The 13650-nt window shown below is 52.8% G+C and overlaps 1 protein-coding gene across 1 annotated transcript in view; it reads left to right on the top strand.

Moving 5' to 3' along the window:
* Positions 1–2809: 2809 nt before the first annotated feature.
* STK10 (serine/threonine kinase 10) overlaps positions 2810–13650 on the top strand; it is a gene marked incomplete at its 5' end in the record, with an annotated part of 47956 nt that continues 37115 nt past the window's right edge. Inside the window, one exon of the mRNA XM_084268873.1 lies at positions 2810–2965. Coding sequence (XP_084124999.1) covers positions 2810–2965 — 156 coding nt within the window. The remainder of the gene's footprint in view (positions 2966–13650) is intronic.

Here is a 13650-nt window from a genome sequence, read left to right as displayed (position 1 = left end):
CAGTACTTACTGTTCAGGTAATTCTTCTAATGAACATCCAGGTGCTGGAAGCACTCGGCCAGTGCCACAACATCCCTCACTGACAGCAAGCGATGCGCTTCGGCTAAACGCAGATGCTGCAGAGAACACCCAGATTTCAGCTTTGTCTCAGCTGGCGGCAGAAGATGAGAGAAACAGAATCAGCTCCATGGCCATGAGCCCTCGCAGGAGGAAAATTCTGCCCCACAACCAGATGCAACCTCCTCCGCCCACAGCTCCAATGCTTCTTCCATGCTTTCAAGAATTCCCCTCGGATATGGAGGCACAGGCTCCCCTTCCAATCTGTCTTAAAGCATAATATGTATTAAAATCAAGGAACAGAACCTGAAAGGAGGTTGTAGAGAGGTGGGTGATGGTCTCTTCAGCCAGGTGACAGGAGATAGGACAAGGGGAAATGGCAAGAAGCTGTGCCAGGGCAGGTTTAAATTAGGTATTAGAAAGAAATTTTTCACTGAGAGAGTTGTCAGGGCCTGGAACAGGCTGCCCAGGGACGTGGTTGAGTCACCATCCCTGGACATGTTTTTAAAAAGGGTAGATGAGGTACTTAGGGATATGGTTTAGCTTCGGATGGGAATGGTTGGACTTGATGATCTTAAAGGTCTTTTCCATTGTTGTGATTCTGTGAGATTATTCTTACAGTGCTCAAGAGCCTTAATCCAGGATGGTGGTGTACCCTGGAGCAGGTAGCTCTGGGAGGTCGTGTCCGCTCTATCCTGGGAGGTTTTGCAAGACTCAGATTGCTCTTACCTATAAAAAAAATGAGAATAAAAGTATGAAATTTTAAGGTAGTTGCTATTTCTGTTCTTACTCCAGTATTGCCAAATCCCCTCGTTGTATCTGATCGCATCCAAAACCCACAAGGTCATGTGAAAACAAGTGCTCCATCATTTTCAGCTTCCATTTCAGTGATATACCAGTTGCATTTTCAGCTTGTTTTCCCAGTAACTCGGTGAAGAGAAAGGAAGAAACAGGGGAACACGAAAGTCTCTTCAAAAAAAATGCAGCTGAAATTCTTGTACAGCTGCAAATTTCCAGGAAGCAGAGTTTGGACTAGTATTTCCAGCATCAGGAAACTCCCAGTAGCAATGTGAGGGCTGATCACACCAGTTTAAACCCAGCTTTTCTTACCCAGCAAAGACAAAGAGAGGGAAGACTCACCCCCCACGCTCTAGGATATAACACATCGGGGAACTAACAAGGAATGGTGAAACCCAGATGGCCCCAAACTGCGATGCTGAGTTTTGCCTGCGCTGCGCACCCGGCGCCGTTCCTCGGCCCCTTGGCTCGTTAAGGGACCTGTACAGGGGGCAAAAGGGAGCCGCTGGTGGGAGCGGTGCTGGCATGGCTCAGGTTTGGGCAGGCAAACCCTCCTGCAAGCAGAAGCTGCAGCATCGGGCCTTTCCCCTAGATGTCCCCACGCAATGCTCGATCTCCAGTGGGTTTTTCAGAGGAGTTGAAGCTCTGCCAGGGAGGGGATGCAAACCTTCACACCAGTTAGCTCACATCTTCTGTAAAACAAATTCACGGGGGGGTGCCGGCGGTGCTGATACACTCGAATTCCTGCTACCGGGAGGTTTCAAAATATTTGTGTTTGGCTATTTTCACATGAGACGGACGGGGAAGGAGGAAACCTCCCTCTGTGCCAAGGCAGTCGAGGATTGTGGTTTTACACTCGGGGACGTGTCTCCCTGCCCGGCCCCCGGGGATGCTGCCGGGGATGCTGCTCCGTGCGCCGGGCTGAGCAGGGGAACATGATGACCCCGCCGGGCAGCTCAGACCTGCCAGGGCTCCGTGCTACCGGTACCGCGCACTCAGCAGCGCTCAGGGCCCTGGCTGGGCTGGGGGAGAATGGGGGCGGGAGGGGGGGCGGGGGGGGAGCGGGCAGGGGGGGGGCGCGGGGAGACGTGCGGCTCCGGCTCCGCTCAGGGACACGGCGTGCCGGTGCGGCCGTGCCGAGCCGGGCTGTGCCACACCGCGCCGAGCCCAGCTCAGCCGAACTGAACCGTGCCGAGCCTGGCTCAGTCGAGTCGAGCCGAGCCGAGCCTGGCTCAGTCAAGCCGAGCCGTGCCGTGCCGTTCCGTTCCGAGCCGTGCCGTGCCGAGCCGTGCCGAGCCGTTCCGTTCCGAGCCGAGCCGTTCCGAACCGAGCCGTGCCGTTCCGTGCCGACCTCAACACAGCCCAGCCGTGCCGTGCCAAGCCCAGCCGAGCCCAAGCATGCTGAATCGAGCCGACCCCAACCGAGCTGAGCCCAGCCGAGCCGTGCCAAGCCCAGCTGAGCAGAACCGTGCTAAACCCGAGCCCAGCCGAGCCGAGCCGCGCCTAGCCGAGCCCAGCCCAGCCGAACCTAGCCGAGCCCAGCCGAGCCGAGCCGCGCCTAGCCGTGCCAAGCCCAGCCGAACCTAGCCGAGCCCAGTCAAGCCGTACCAAGCCCAGCTGAGCAGAACCGTGCTAAACCCGAGCCCAGCCGAGCCGAGCCATGCCTAGCCGTGCCTAGCCGAGCCCAGCCCAGCCCAACCCAACCGAGCCGGGCGGGGCGGGCGCCGGCCAATGGCGCGGGGCGGCGGCAGCCAGGCCAGCAGGTGGAGCGGTGCCGGCTCCATGTGCGCGGCTGGAGGCGGCCCCGTTCCCCGCCTCGCCGCTCCCCCGGGCGCGCAGCGGCTCCGTCCTCCCCCGGGGCAGGGCGCGGGAGGCGACTGCCGGCAGTTCCCCGCAGTTCCGCGGCCGCCGCCAGGCTGCGGCTCCTCGGCCAGCCCCGCCGCACCGCTCCGGCATGGCTTTCGCTAATTTCCGCCGCATCCTGCGCCTCTCCACCTTCGAGAAGCGGCGGTCCAAGGAGTACGAGCACGTCCGCCGCGACCTGGACCCCGGCGAGGTGTGGGAGGTGGTCGGGGAACTGGGAGACGGAGCCTTCGGCAAGGTCTACAAGGTGGGTCGGCGGCGGGGGAGTGGGGGGGCTCCGGACTGGGACGGCAGCGGAGAACGAAGCACCTGCGGTGCCCCCTCCCGCAGTCGGTAGGGGGTGGGGGAGCGTTTGCGGGCTCCCCGCTCGCTGAGCAAGCCTGGAAGCCGCCTGCGGGGCCGGGGGTGGGGAGAAGCCCTCGGCGGGACCGCTGTCCGGCTCCGCGCATCCCGTTAGCTGCTGCCCGGGACGGCGGGGCCGGGGGCACAGGGAGCGAGTCGGCTGGGGCGTGGGAGCGCAGCGCTGCGCTCGGGGCGGGGGAAGGAGAGAGAGAGAGACGAACTTGTTTTAAAAAAGTTGCCTTGTTTTCCCCTTAAACCGCCTGTTTTCAGAGCGATGCTTTTTGTCAGGCGAGGAGGTGTCCTTGCCAAGCCCGTCGGTGCGGTGAATGGAGGGAGGTTTCTTGGAAGTCGGCAGCCTCGGGCTGTCTCCAAGCTTTGCGAGCCCCCGGGGGTGTCGTTATTGGTATTCCTGTGGTCCTCGCCGGCAGGAAGCTCAGAGCAGGAGGAGCAGCCCAGCTTCTCGAGTCCGGGGGATGTGTCCAGTGCTTATGAATGTTTAACCTTTATGCGAAAGAATGGGGGTTTGAAAGGCCAAATGCTGGGTGGACTTTGCTCTCCAAAGTATTCTTGGTGTTACCGGCTCCAAAACGCTCGGGTCTTCTGCATGGTGGTTGGAGTGGCTGGAGGAGCAGGTTGGGGATCCGGGCTCCTCAGGAGACCTGTGTGACGTGTAACTTGGAACTGGGGTTGGGAGTTAGCAGTTGGGCAGCTGGGTTGATGGTCTCCTTGGCTCATTTGAGAAGGTATAATTGCCTTTTCAGAATTGAGAAGTAAGTAGTAGCTGAAGAGAAGGCCAGGAAGGGAGCTGGTTGGTTGGGGGTCAGAACAGAGATGTTTTAACACAATGTCCTGGGGTTTGGTGTATTCATGTGTCATTTCCATTATGTTACTTGATAGAAAACTGTTAAAAACTGGGCCCTAGGTCTCCCCTGAGTGGAATTCTTTGGTGAAGGATCCTATCTTCTAATAAAATGCAATTCCTCAAGATCAGATTTAAATCCCTAATATATTTATCTTTCCAAAAATAGCACCAGTGGTAATCGGTGTTTCTATTACCAGTTTACCTGGTGTTGTGCACTGGAAACCCATTTGTGTATAGCAACATTCATTCTTCTCCTGGGGAGTTATTTGCCTGGGTTCCACGTGCAATGGTCAGGAGGAGGGAAACGCTATAAAATAAGTTAAGAGGCTTCTCAGACAAACAAAAACTTAGAACAGGAACTGATTTAAATCCTTTCTAATTTAAACATGTATAATATATCCTAAGTAGGTAGAATAAAGCTACTTTATAAGCAACTGCTTTGGTTTTTAAGTCTGTTGTCACATCTGAATGCCTCTGCTATTAAATCCAGCCTCACACCAATAATAAAATTATCAGAGTAACTTTATGTACTGCAGGCTAAGGATGTCAGCCTGCCAGGTAATAACATCTCCTCCAGCTACTTTCATCTCCTTTGATCCCCATTTTGACCTAAATGAGAACGTGGATTATGGTAAATGACAAAGACCATGTGATTATCACCAGAAGTTCACTCTGACTAGTACGTTGGGGCAACTGTCTGCTTTTGAGATGTTTCAGCATGGTTGATCAGAGGGGGTGGGGTGATGCTTAACGCTGTGACAGAACTCAAATGGCTATTTTATTCTTCTTAGCAAAGTTTTAATTCTCCATCTTCTTTGATGTCTTCACCTGTTCTCCATCCAGGTTGGTGAATGGACAGCATTGGGTTTTTTTTGAAGAGTTCTTGTACAAGATTTTGATGGTTTGTTTCAGAATCCCAAGCTATTTGGGTGCCTTATTTTAGGAAATAGCCTGTAGCGTTACTGCAGAGAGAGAGTTTCCTGCCACACTGAGATTTCACCTGCATATTGCCCGCCTTTGCCTTTCTAAATCTGGAGGGCTGCCCTAGGTGATGATGCATGTAGGATGGAGATGTGAAAGAAGAGGCTTGCCCTTTTGTTCTGCTTGGCTGCTGAGAACAGCCCCAGACAAGCCCACCAACCCGACCTGCTTGTGAGCAAGGAGAATGAAGGTGGGCAAGATGCAGTGAGCATCTTTAATCACTCTCCTGAAGTCACTTTTAAAGTCAACTTGCTCTTCACACAGAAGCAAGGCAGGGTGTTTGTGTGGCCACGAGAGTTGCAGGATATTTGAATGAAGCTCCTGCCTGTCTTCCACCCCTTTTCCACACACAGAAGAGCAGGGAGATGATATAACCCACCTGTGCCTGCATCCTGCCCTACACACCGTATGTTGCACTCGCTCCAAAGAGCCTGTCGTCCCTGAGCAGTGCAGAAGGACGGGGTTTGTACACCAAACAGGCTGACCCAGCAGGAATACGGATGTGGATAGAAGAAGAAATGTGCTTGTTCTTATCACACCAAGTTTGAGCAGCTGGGAGGAGGGCTCAGCTGTGTAATGGTTTTACTGGGGAGTGTTACTGGCCTGTGGAGCGCTGTCAGGGAGCTGTGTCTTGGACTCAGCTGAGCAAACTTGAACTGGATGGACGCAGCGCTTACAGAAGTTGGACAGGCTTGATTTAAATATACATTAATTAAAAAGAGTCAGATCTGTAATGGAGCCTGAAATGTATGCAGCAGACCTTAAGCAGCCAGTGGAAACTACTGGGGTTTCCCTAATCTTACACAAATACTTTTTTTTTTCAGCAAAAGAGGACCTGATAGTATGAGGAAGCGGTGAGATGTGTTGCAGAGGGTGATGAAGCTGCAAAGTAGGAAGGGGGTGGGGAGAAACTCTTTCTTTCTAGCTCTCAGCTTATTAATGTCTTGTTTTGGTGAGCACAGAGGAAGTGATAGCAGCCCATAGGTAGCAATGACCCACATAGTGAATGCGTTTTGTTACCCACCTCATCTAAAACTCATTGAGTTGATGGTCTTTAATGAGTCATTAGGCCAGCAGCTGGGAGCTGTGGTCAGTATGTGCTCCCTGGGGAAGCCTGCAGCACCTCTGTGGTCATGGGCCATATTCCCAGCTTGAACCCTTTCCAAACAGCCTTAAAAAAAAAGCAGTTATCTGTCTTCAGGAACACCTGAGATACCATTAGTACAGCGTGTGACAGTGGCTTTACCAGTTCCAAGTTGACATGTGTCTGCACAGGGAGGGAGCGTGGTAGGGGCACCCCGTGAGCTGCTCTGCTGAAGCAAAGCTGTGCTGATCCCGCGGCGTGCAGGTGCTCAGAACAGAGCCAGCATCACAGGCGGCCGTGGGCTGTGTGCTCCAAGCTGCTGAATCCCATCTCCGGCCTGCAAAACCCATTAGTTGGTACAGAATTTACTGCTGCAGGTAGTCGTGTTAAATATCAGTGGGAACAGATAGGCAACAGCTCTTCCCAGCATTGAGAGTTCACGAGCTAGCTGGGGATGGACTGGATCCTAGGAAAGTGTGGGCTCTGCTGGAAGGAGCCCTGGGACTCGCTGTCTTTCTTACGGTGGGATTGTTTTGCTGGGCTCATGCCTCTTGTTAAACAGTATCTCCCCTTCCCAGCGTGTGCTGATGGGGATGCTGGCTCCCCGATAAGGCTTTCTCCTCGCAGGGTGGGGACAGGCGGTCCCCTGCGGGAATGTGAGCTGCCCGCGGCCCCAGCGCGGCAGAGAAGTGGGTTGGTCACTTGAAGTTGCCTTCAAACGGCTCTTTGTGCGGGTTCCTGGAGAGATAAGGCCAAGTCCCATGCCTCTGATGTTGTTTCTCTCCTTTCTTCTTACACAAGGTCTTAAAAAGCTGAATTTGGGTTATCTGATCCATTGTGGTGGCATTAGTGCTGCACACACTACGGACTATTAATGCTGTGGTTTGGAATTTGGGTAATAAAAGACTAATTGTTAAATGTTGTGCAGCTGCCTTAAGTCTTACACATCTGTCTTTCTCAGGGATGTGCCCAAGCAAAGTTGTGAGGCCACCCCTGTCACTTGCAGACCTTCTGTTCTCCCCCCCACCCCCTCAAACTCACAGCCCTCTGGTTTTGCATGGGCTGGCGCAGGTGACTTGGGCTTGGTGTGTGTGGGTTTGATTCATGAGGGCTGCATGTAATTCCTGGTCAGGGTGTCACCAAGAAAGGCTAATTAAATCAAAAAATAAAAACAAATTGGAGGGGAGGGAAAAAAAGAAAAGGGAGGGGGAAGCTTTAGTTGATTGCAACTCTGGCCACAAAAAATTAAGACCACAGTAGTAGGATTGAATTATAACCTTGTCCCTTAGAATAGCTGAATGGTTTTCTTAATGCTTTGACAGGGGAGATAAGAGGAATGGGAAGATGTCACACTTACCTGTAGAGCAGTGGCCCGACAATATTAAACCTGACTAGATTCAAGCCTGGTGTTCACCTTAAACTTACTGAAATGGGATGCTCGGTCCCTGCTGAAGTCCAAGTGAGGTTTGTTGTGCTCTCTGTGAAGCCACGGCTGTATCAGTGTGGCAGGGGAGAGAGATAGTTTTCTGTGGCCTAAATATTTTGATAATGACTTCAGTGTCACAGCCCAGGGCTTGGCAGCACTGCTGACAGTGGGAGCTGTGGGCAGCTGTGTGAAAGAGAAAGCTTAGATGAAGGCTTTGAGCCTTTCACCCTCAAGCACGTGGCAATTGTTGTTCTTCAGAAAAATCCCTGCCCAGCACGTCTCGTGGTATTTGAAATTTTTTTTTTTCTTGACTGTGCAGTTTCCTTGGGGGAAAAAATGTTCTTTTATCTGGACCTTGGGGCTGCTGTCTGTAAATCTGGGGCTTTTCTCATCCATCTCAGGTCGGGGTTCTCAGGGGGCTCTGTCAGCTGATGTTGGTGGATCTCAGCACTGCTGCCTGTCCTGCGTTTCTCTCTTGACAGTTGCAGGTGACAGCTGGTGTGCTGCTGGGTGTCCTCCTTGGGCAGGCTGGTGAGATGGCAAAGGTCTGACTGGGGGTTTTATTCTTCTACCAGGGCCTTGTTTATCTAGTGCTTTTCTAGGTGAGTGTGAGCGAGCTGACAGATGGCCCTGGGTGCTGCTGCCGCCTAAGTGTTGTGCTCTGGGGCACAGCATCCGCTCAGCCCTTGGCTCCTGTGTACCACACTTGTCACAGAAAGTTGCTATGAGACTTGGAAGTGGTTGCATGGCTTTTTTAACCCCCCATTTTAATTTTCTTCTCAGTGCTGTGACGTTGACTGAGTGAAGGCCAGGGGAGGAGTGCTTCCCTTGGAGCACTGTGCTTTTCCAGGGCACTAGCAATTCGAAGGATGTCTCGTGCTCCCAAGCTCTTGGTCTGTGTAGACTGGAGATGTAGATATTTCCTTTGCTCAAACCTCTCATGAGTTGTTGCTTATCCCTTGCTCATGCCAGGACTGTGAGGCCAGCTTGGTGTCTGTAGCTGTGACATACCAATGGAGCAGCCTCCAGTCTGCTCCTGTGTTTGGGTGCAAGGTCCAAAGCTTTGTGTGGAGCTCTTCAGCTCCGTGACAGATGTACTGTGACCTGGGTTTGTTACCTCTCGTCCCTTCTGGGCTGTTGTTGAGCTTTTAAGGAGAGACAAGGTGTGTGTGCCACTTCTGTTTTTTGGCATAATTATGTAGAAAACAAGTCCGTGGCCACAGCTTTAGCTCTCTGGTGATGTTACTTTCCTTTGCCTCTTAAACTGTAAAACAGAGGAAGGCGTTTCACATGTATTTGTAACTCTTTTTGAGTTGTTTCACAAGCCACTTCCACTTCCCCAGCCCTTGCAGAAGTGTTGCCACAGCTGCCAGTGCAGCAACACTGGTCCTGCCTGTTGGGGTCAGAGCCCTGCTTGGCCATGGGATGAACCTCTGGGGTGGGTGGGGGAGATGATGCTAGGCCAGGGCTGTGCCAGCTGCCTGTTTGTCACCACCCGCTCGCCTGGGTGGCACCAGGGACCGAACTCAGCATTTAAAAAAACCAACCAAACAAAAAACCCAACACCACCCCCCATCCCCCCTTCCCAAGCCAAAACCCGAATAACCCCCTGGATTCATTTACAGTGACAAAATGAAGCGGCTGTAGGGAGCTTGTTGGGCATGGGACTCATTTCGGTGCCCATTGATTATTTGACAGTTATACAAGCACTGACTCAAGACTGTCTGTCCTGCGTTTGTTTATTGATGCAGACAGCTCAGGCAAAGTTCATCAGAAGGCAATCCATCCTTACGTAACCCCTGAGAAACATCTAAGTGAGCAGTTGCTCACGTGCAGAGACATACAACAGGAGTGTACGGTGCAGGGCTTGGGAGAGGGGTGGGTCAGAACTGTCAGCCCCCAAATACAGCATCCACCATAAGCACCGGGCTTTTTACCCTCAGCACTCTTAACTTGGCATCAGCTCTGCGGGCGTGGAGAGATGATTTGGAGAGTAGGTTTGGAGGAGTGGTTCACACCAGAAGGTTTGGAGGAGTAGTTCACACCAGAAGTGTGGCGGTGTGTTATTGCAGACCAACTTCAGAAGGATCATCCCATGGCTTGGGAAGATAAAGTGGGCAACTGGTCCTGCTGGTGACCCAGTCCAGAGGAAGTGACCAGGGTGCCCTGGGCAGGAGCTCTGCTCATCTGCTGGTGGGTGAGAGTTTGTGCAGGGTTTTCTCTGCCTCACCTAGAAGCTGGTTGCGCCTTCGTCCTGCCTGAGGAAGGACCGAACAATCCAGCCTTCCGGTAGTGCGTTCTTTAAAGGCTTAAAATAGTTCCTGTGTTTGTCACAATCTGGATTTCACAATAGCTGAGAGGGTGAGTCACGGGGAAAGGCCAAACAGTTCTGTCACCTGAGCAGGCACCTTTCCCCCCTTAAATCCATGCGCTGAGTAGTAGTTTCTCCATGGCTCTGCTGTCTGGGAGTAGCCCTGCTCCCCCCTGTGCCCTGCGTGCTGGGCAGTAGCAGGTCCAGCACTCACTGGGCTTCGTATGCCCCCAGCAAGATCCTGTGTCCTGACACTCGCCCCTGGCATGGCTCTCTGGAAGTGGTTTACTGGATAACTTGGATGCGTTTCTGTCATGGAACACACATCCCAGTCCCGGTTTTCTATCAACAGCTGCAGTCTGGGTGGTGTGTTGGTTTGCACAAAGCTGGTGGTGGCCATAGGGGCTTTTGGAGCTTGCAGTGCCCAGACTGCAGCGAGTCTCACTAGAGTCCAACAGCACATCCTGGGCATTCTGCTGGCAGCTGCCTGCTCTAGATTTCTCTTTCTTTTTTTTTTTTTTTTTTGGTACTAATTAGCACTCCAGGGACAAATTATCCATGGCATTGAAACACCCTGGAGTGGAGGAGCTAAAAGATTAAATTGGATGTGTGCTTTTGACTGACCCGCCGTAGGTAACAGACTGGCTTGAAATGGTTTCTGTTCTTGAGCTCTCACCAGCTGGGTGGTTCTTTTGCTTCCGTCCACAGATTTCACTGGGCAAAAAAAAATGGAAACTCCACGAGTTCCTCAAAGTTTGAGGGTGTTTTCCCTGAGAGCAGCAGCTCTCTCCCTGTCTCTGCATAAACTTTTGCTGGGTTGGAGGCTGGGGTTTGCAGGGTTTGGATTTGTAGTTCAAAACGTATATTCTGCAGGGCTGCATTTCAAATTAGGTGGCTAACAGACTCCCTGTTTCTGAGTCAACCTAGGCTGCTTCTTGACAGTTCTTGGGGTTGTTTTCTTTCCTCCGTATCTTTGTCTCTTCCTTTCCTTGGGGTTTAAAGACAAACAAAACGCCCACCACGAGAGAAGTTTTCATTTCCCTTGCAGAAAAATGAGAGCATGACCCCTGGTGAAGCTCGAGGTAGAGGTGAAGCTGCAGAGGAGCTGGTGGCAATCCTTTTCCTCCATCCTGCAGCTCTTCAAGAGCATTCAGCAGGTCTGCCTCTTCCTAGCCTGGTACTGTGCGTCCCCTTGCCATGATGGGTACCATCCAGGCCTGCGGGTTACAGACTTCAGGGTGCTGGTTCCTTCTGCCTAGTTGCTACCTTGGCTTTCTGAGGGCCGAGCAAACTGTGTTTTGCTTTGTGATAATTTCTCAGGGCAGATGCTGATCTATTGCACAAAGATAAGCAGGAATCAGGAAATGGCTTTAAACCCTAAAGCATCATCCCACGTCTGGGATGGCTGAAACTAGCTCCCAGCACTGATAACATACACATTTTGCCTATTTGGGATCCCAGCAAACCTTCCTGGAGGAATATCTCCGTTGGAATATGTTGTATGCAGGAGAAGACTAGCTGAGAAGCTGAAGGAAATTGTCAGACGTGAGTTACAGAGAGACCGCCCGGTGTACTTGGCCAAAATCTGACGCTGCCTGCGCAGATCTGGCTCACTGTGAGCAGCCTTTGGAGCTGGCTGGCTGCTGCGAGGGGCTACGATGCAGCCGGCTGCCTGATGGCAGGCAGCTGCCATTCCTAGGGAGGCTGCCAGGAACGTGGCTGTAGCCTGGTGTCAGGGCTGGAGGACAAGCAGATGGAGAGAAAGGGAAGGTGGAGAAACGGGCAGGAGCTCCTTGGATTTCCAGAGCTCTTGCAGTGACAAATGTGCCTTGCTGAGCTCAGTTCAGGAATGCCCATACCAGCTGTTGTGCATCTGCCTCCAGCTTGTATGGTAGAAACGTGATGGAGTGGGTTTGGGCTCAGAGGAGCCATGGACACTTCAGGAGGTGGTGAGCTGTCCAGCCTGTACAAGTTTTGGTCCTCTCAAAGGCAGCTGTGTGCAACCAGTCTCCTCTCCACGCTATGCACAGCCTCGGGTCCCCTTCCTACTTGTAGTTTCTGCCATCCCATGGGGCTGTGGGACATCTTGGTCCCTCTGGGAAGTGCCATGCCTGGATTTGGCTGTAGCAGTGACATTATCACAAGGCTATAGAAAGTGCAGGGTTTGTGCTCACACCATTTCTTTGCCATCCCTACCCACCAACCCAAAACTCATGTTCTTGCATCGTGAGTTTGTGATATCCTGAGCTGACTTCTCCTTGGAGTTGGTGGTCTCGCTTCTGCTGGGGTGATCTCCCTGTGCTGACTGGCCTGGGAGGACATGGGACAGTGCAGTGCTCCTCTCCCTCTGGGGTGGAAGCCCATGTTGTGCAGCTTGTGGATCCCCTCCCTCCCCAAGCTGCATTCCCTGCTAGGATGGATTGGAAATGCAGATGGCTGGGTAAACGCTCCCAGGACAGTCCGAAGTCGTGGAGAGAGGCAGCAGCTAGTTCTGTTACAGTCACTTTAAAGACTGAATGTCAGGCAGGGCGTACACAGGCTTGTATCTAGAAAGGAAGCGATCGCTGGGGGTTGCCAGGTTGCTCACCCACTCACTAGTTGTAGGAGTAACGATGAGTGAGATCAGGCTGCTGCAGTAGGCTGCAGTCGCTCCCCCACCCACAGCTTGCGTCCCAGTTTGCAAAACCATGTTCTCCATCTCAGCTTCCAGCACCTGTGTGCCTTTGCAAGCCCGGGAGGGGACGAGATGTGGCAGAGTGGCTGTCAGGATGGCTCTCCTGAGGCTTGGGGTGAGGGCAGGTTGGTTCAGATGTCTCAGTGGGAGATGGTGCTGGGGGGAACCAGGGCATGCTCTGCTCCTGGGTTTCTCCAGGTGTCTGCCAGGCCCCAGCATCCTGGAAAGACTGAGCTGGCCAGGACCCCGCCGGTGGGAAGCATGCGATGGCTGACCTCCAAGGGAAGCCCCACCTCTTCTCACAATATTTACTTCCCTCCTTGGACTTCTCCCAATGCCTTAAGTGCAGAGCAAACAGCGGGGCATTTCTTGCTCCAGTTTTCCCCGTGCTTGTTCTGCTTTGCTTCTCCCCCTGCCCCACTCTGTGTGCCCTTCTCTGGGCATCTGGGCAGCCTGGTAAGAAACAAACTGACCCGAGTGGAAGAAACCCCCTAATTTCACTTGAAACCAGCATGAGCTGCTGCCTGGCATTTGGTCAGGGAGCCCAGGTGGGAATGGATTTGTGCCCTGCTGTAAGGACACAGCTGCCCATGCCAACTCGTGCGAATGCAGCAAGTCTTTAAAACCCACCAGAGACTCAGGGTCCCTTGTTTTCCTCCCTCCATTGTGTGTTTTTCCCCTTATTCTCTCCCCTCCTCCCTGCTTGTTCCTCCATACTCAGTTATGCTATCACCTAAGCCATATAAAGCTGTTCAGCGGCACTTGTGGTGTTTATACTGGGAATTAATCCTCCTGTAAGCTCCTGTATACACAGAGATGTAAACTACGTAAGGGTACAAAAGGTTACAAGCAGAGCTTGCTCAGCTCCTCTGATGATAACATCCACAGTGGGACACTCTGCTGGGGGAGAGGCAGCCCGGAGTGGGTGTGATGGAAGGAAAGTGGGTAACGAATTGGCATCGTGCTGTGGAGGCTCTCCTGTGGAGCGGGAGAGCTACAGAGATTTCTCCTGTGCCTTGAGCTGCTGATTCAAATCACTTCTGGGAGTGTCGGGGAGCTCCTGAGTCAATACCCCCCATCTCGGTCCTTATTTTTGCAACCCTTTGTGCAAAACTCAGGCTTGCCCTGGCAGTTTGGGAGAAGCCACTGGACAGTGCTGGGCAAATCACCCCCCCTCCCTGGAAGCAGCTCCCAGGCTTGCCTGGGTCTGCCTGCTTACAGATGCTTGCTTTCAGCTAAGCCTTTCCACATC

This window comes from Gallinula chloropus (genome assembly GCF_964237585.1).
Source record: "Gallinula chloropus genome assembly, chromosome: 10".
NCBI classification, from domain to species: domain Eukaryota; kingdom Metazoa; phylum Chordata; class Aves; order Gruiformes; family Rallidae; genus Gallinula; species Gallinula chloropus.
Note: the sequence above shows the minus strand (reverse complement) of the source record. Positions and strands in the feature narration are given on the sequence as shown.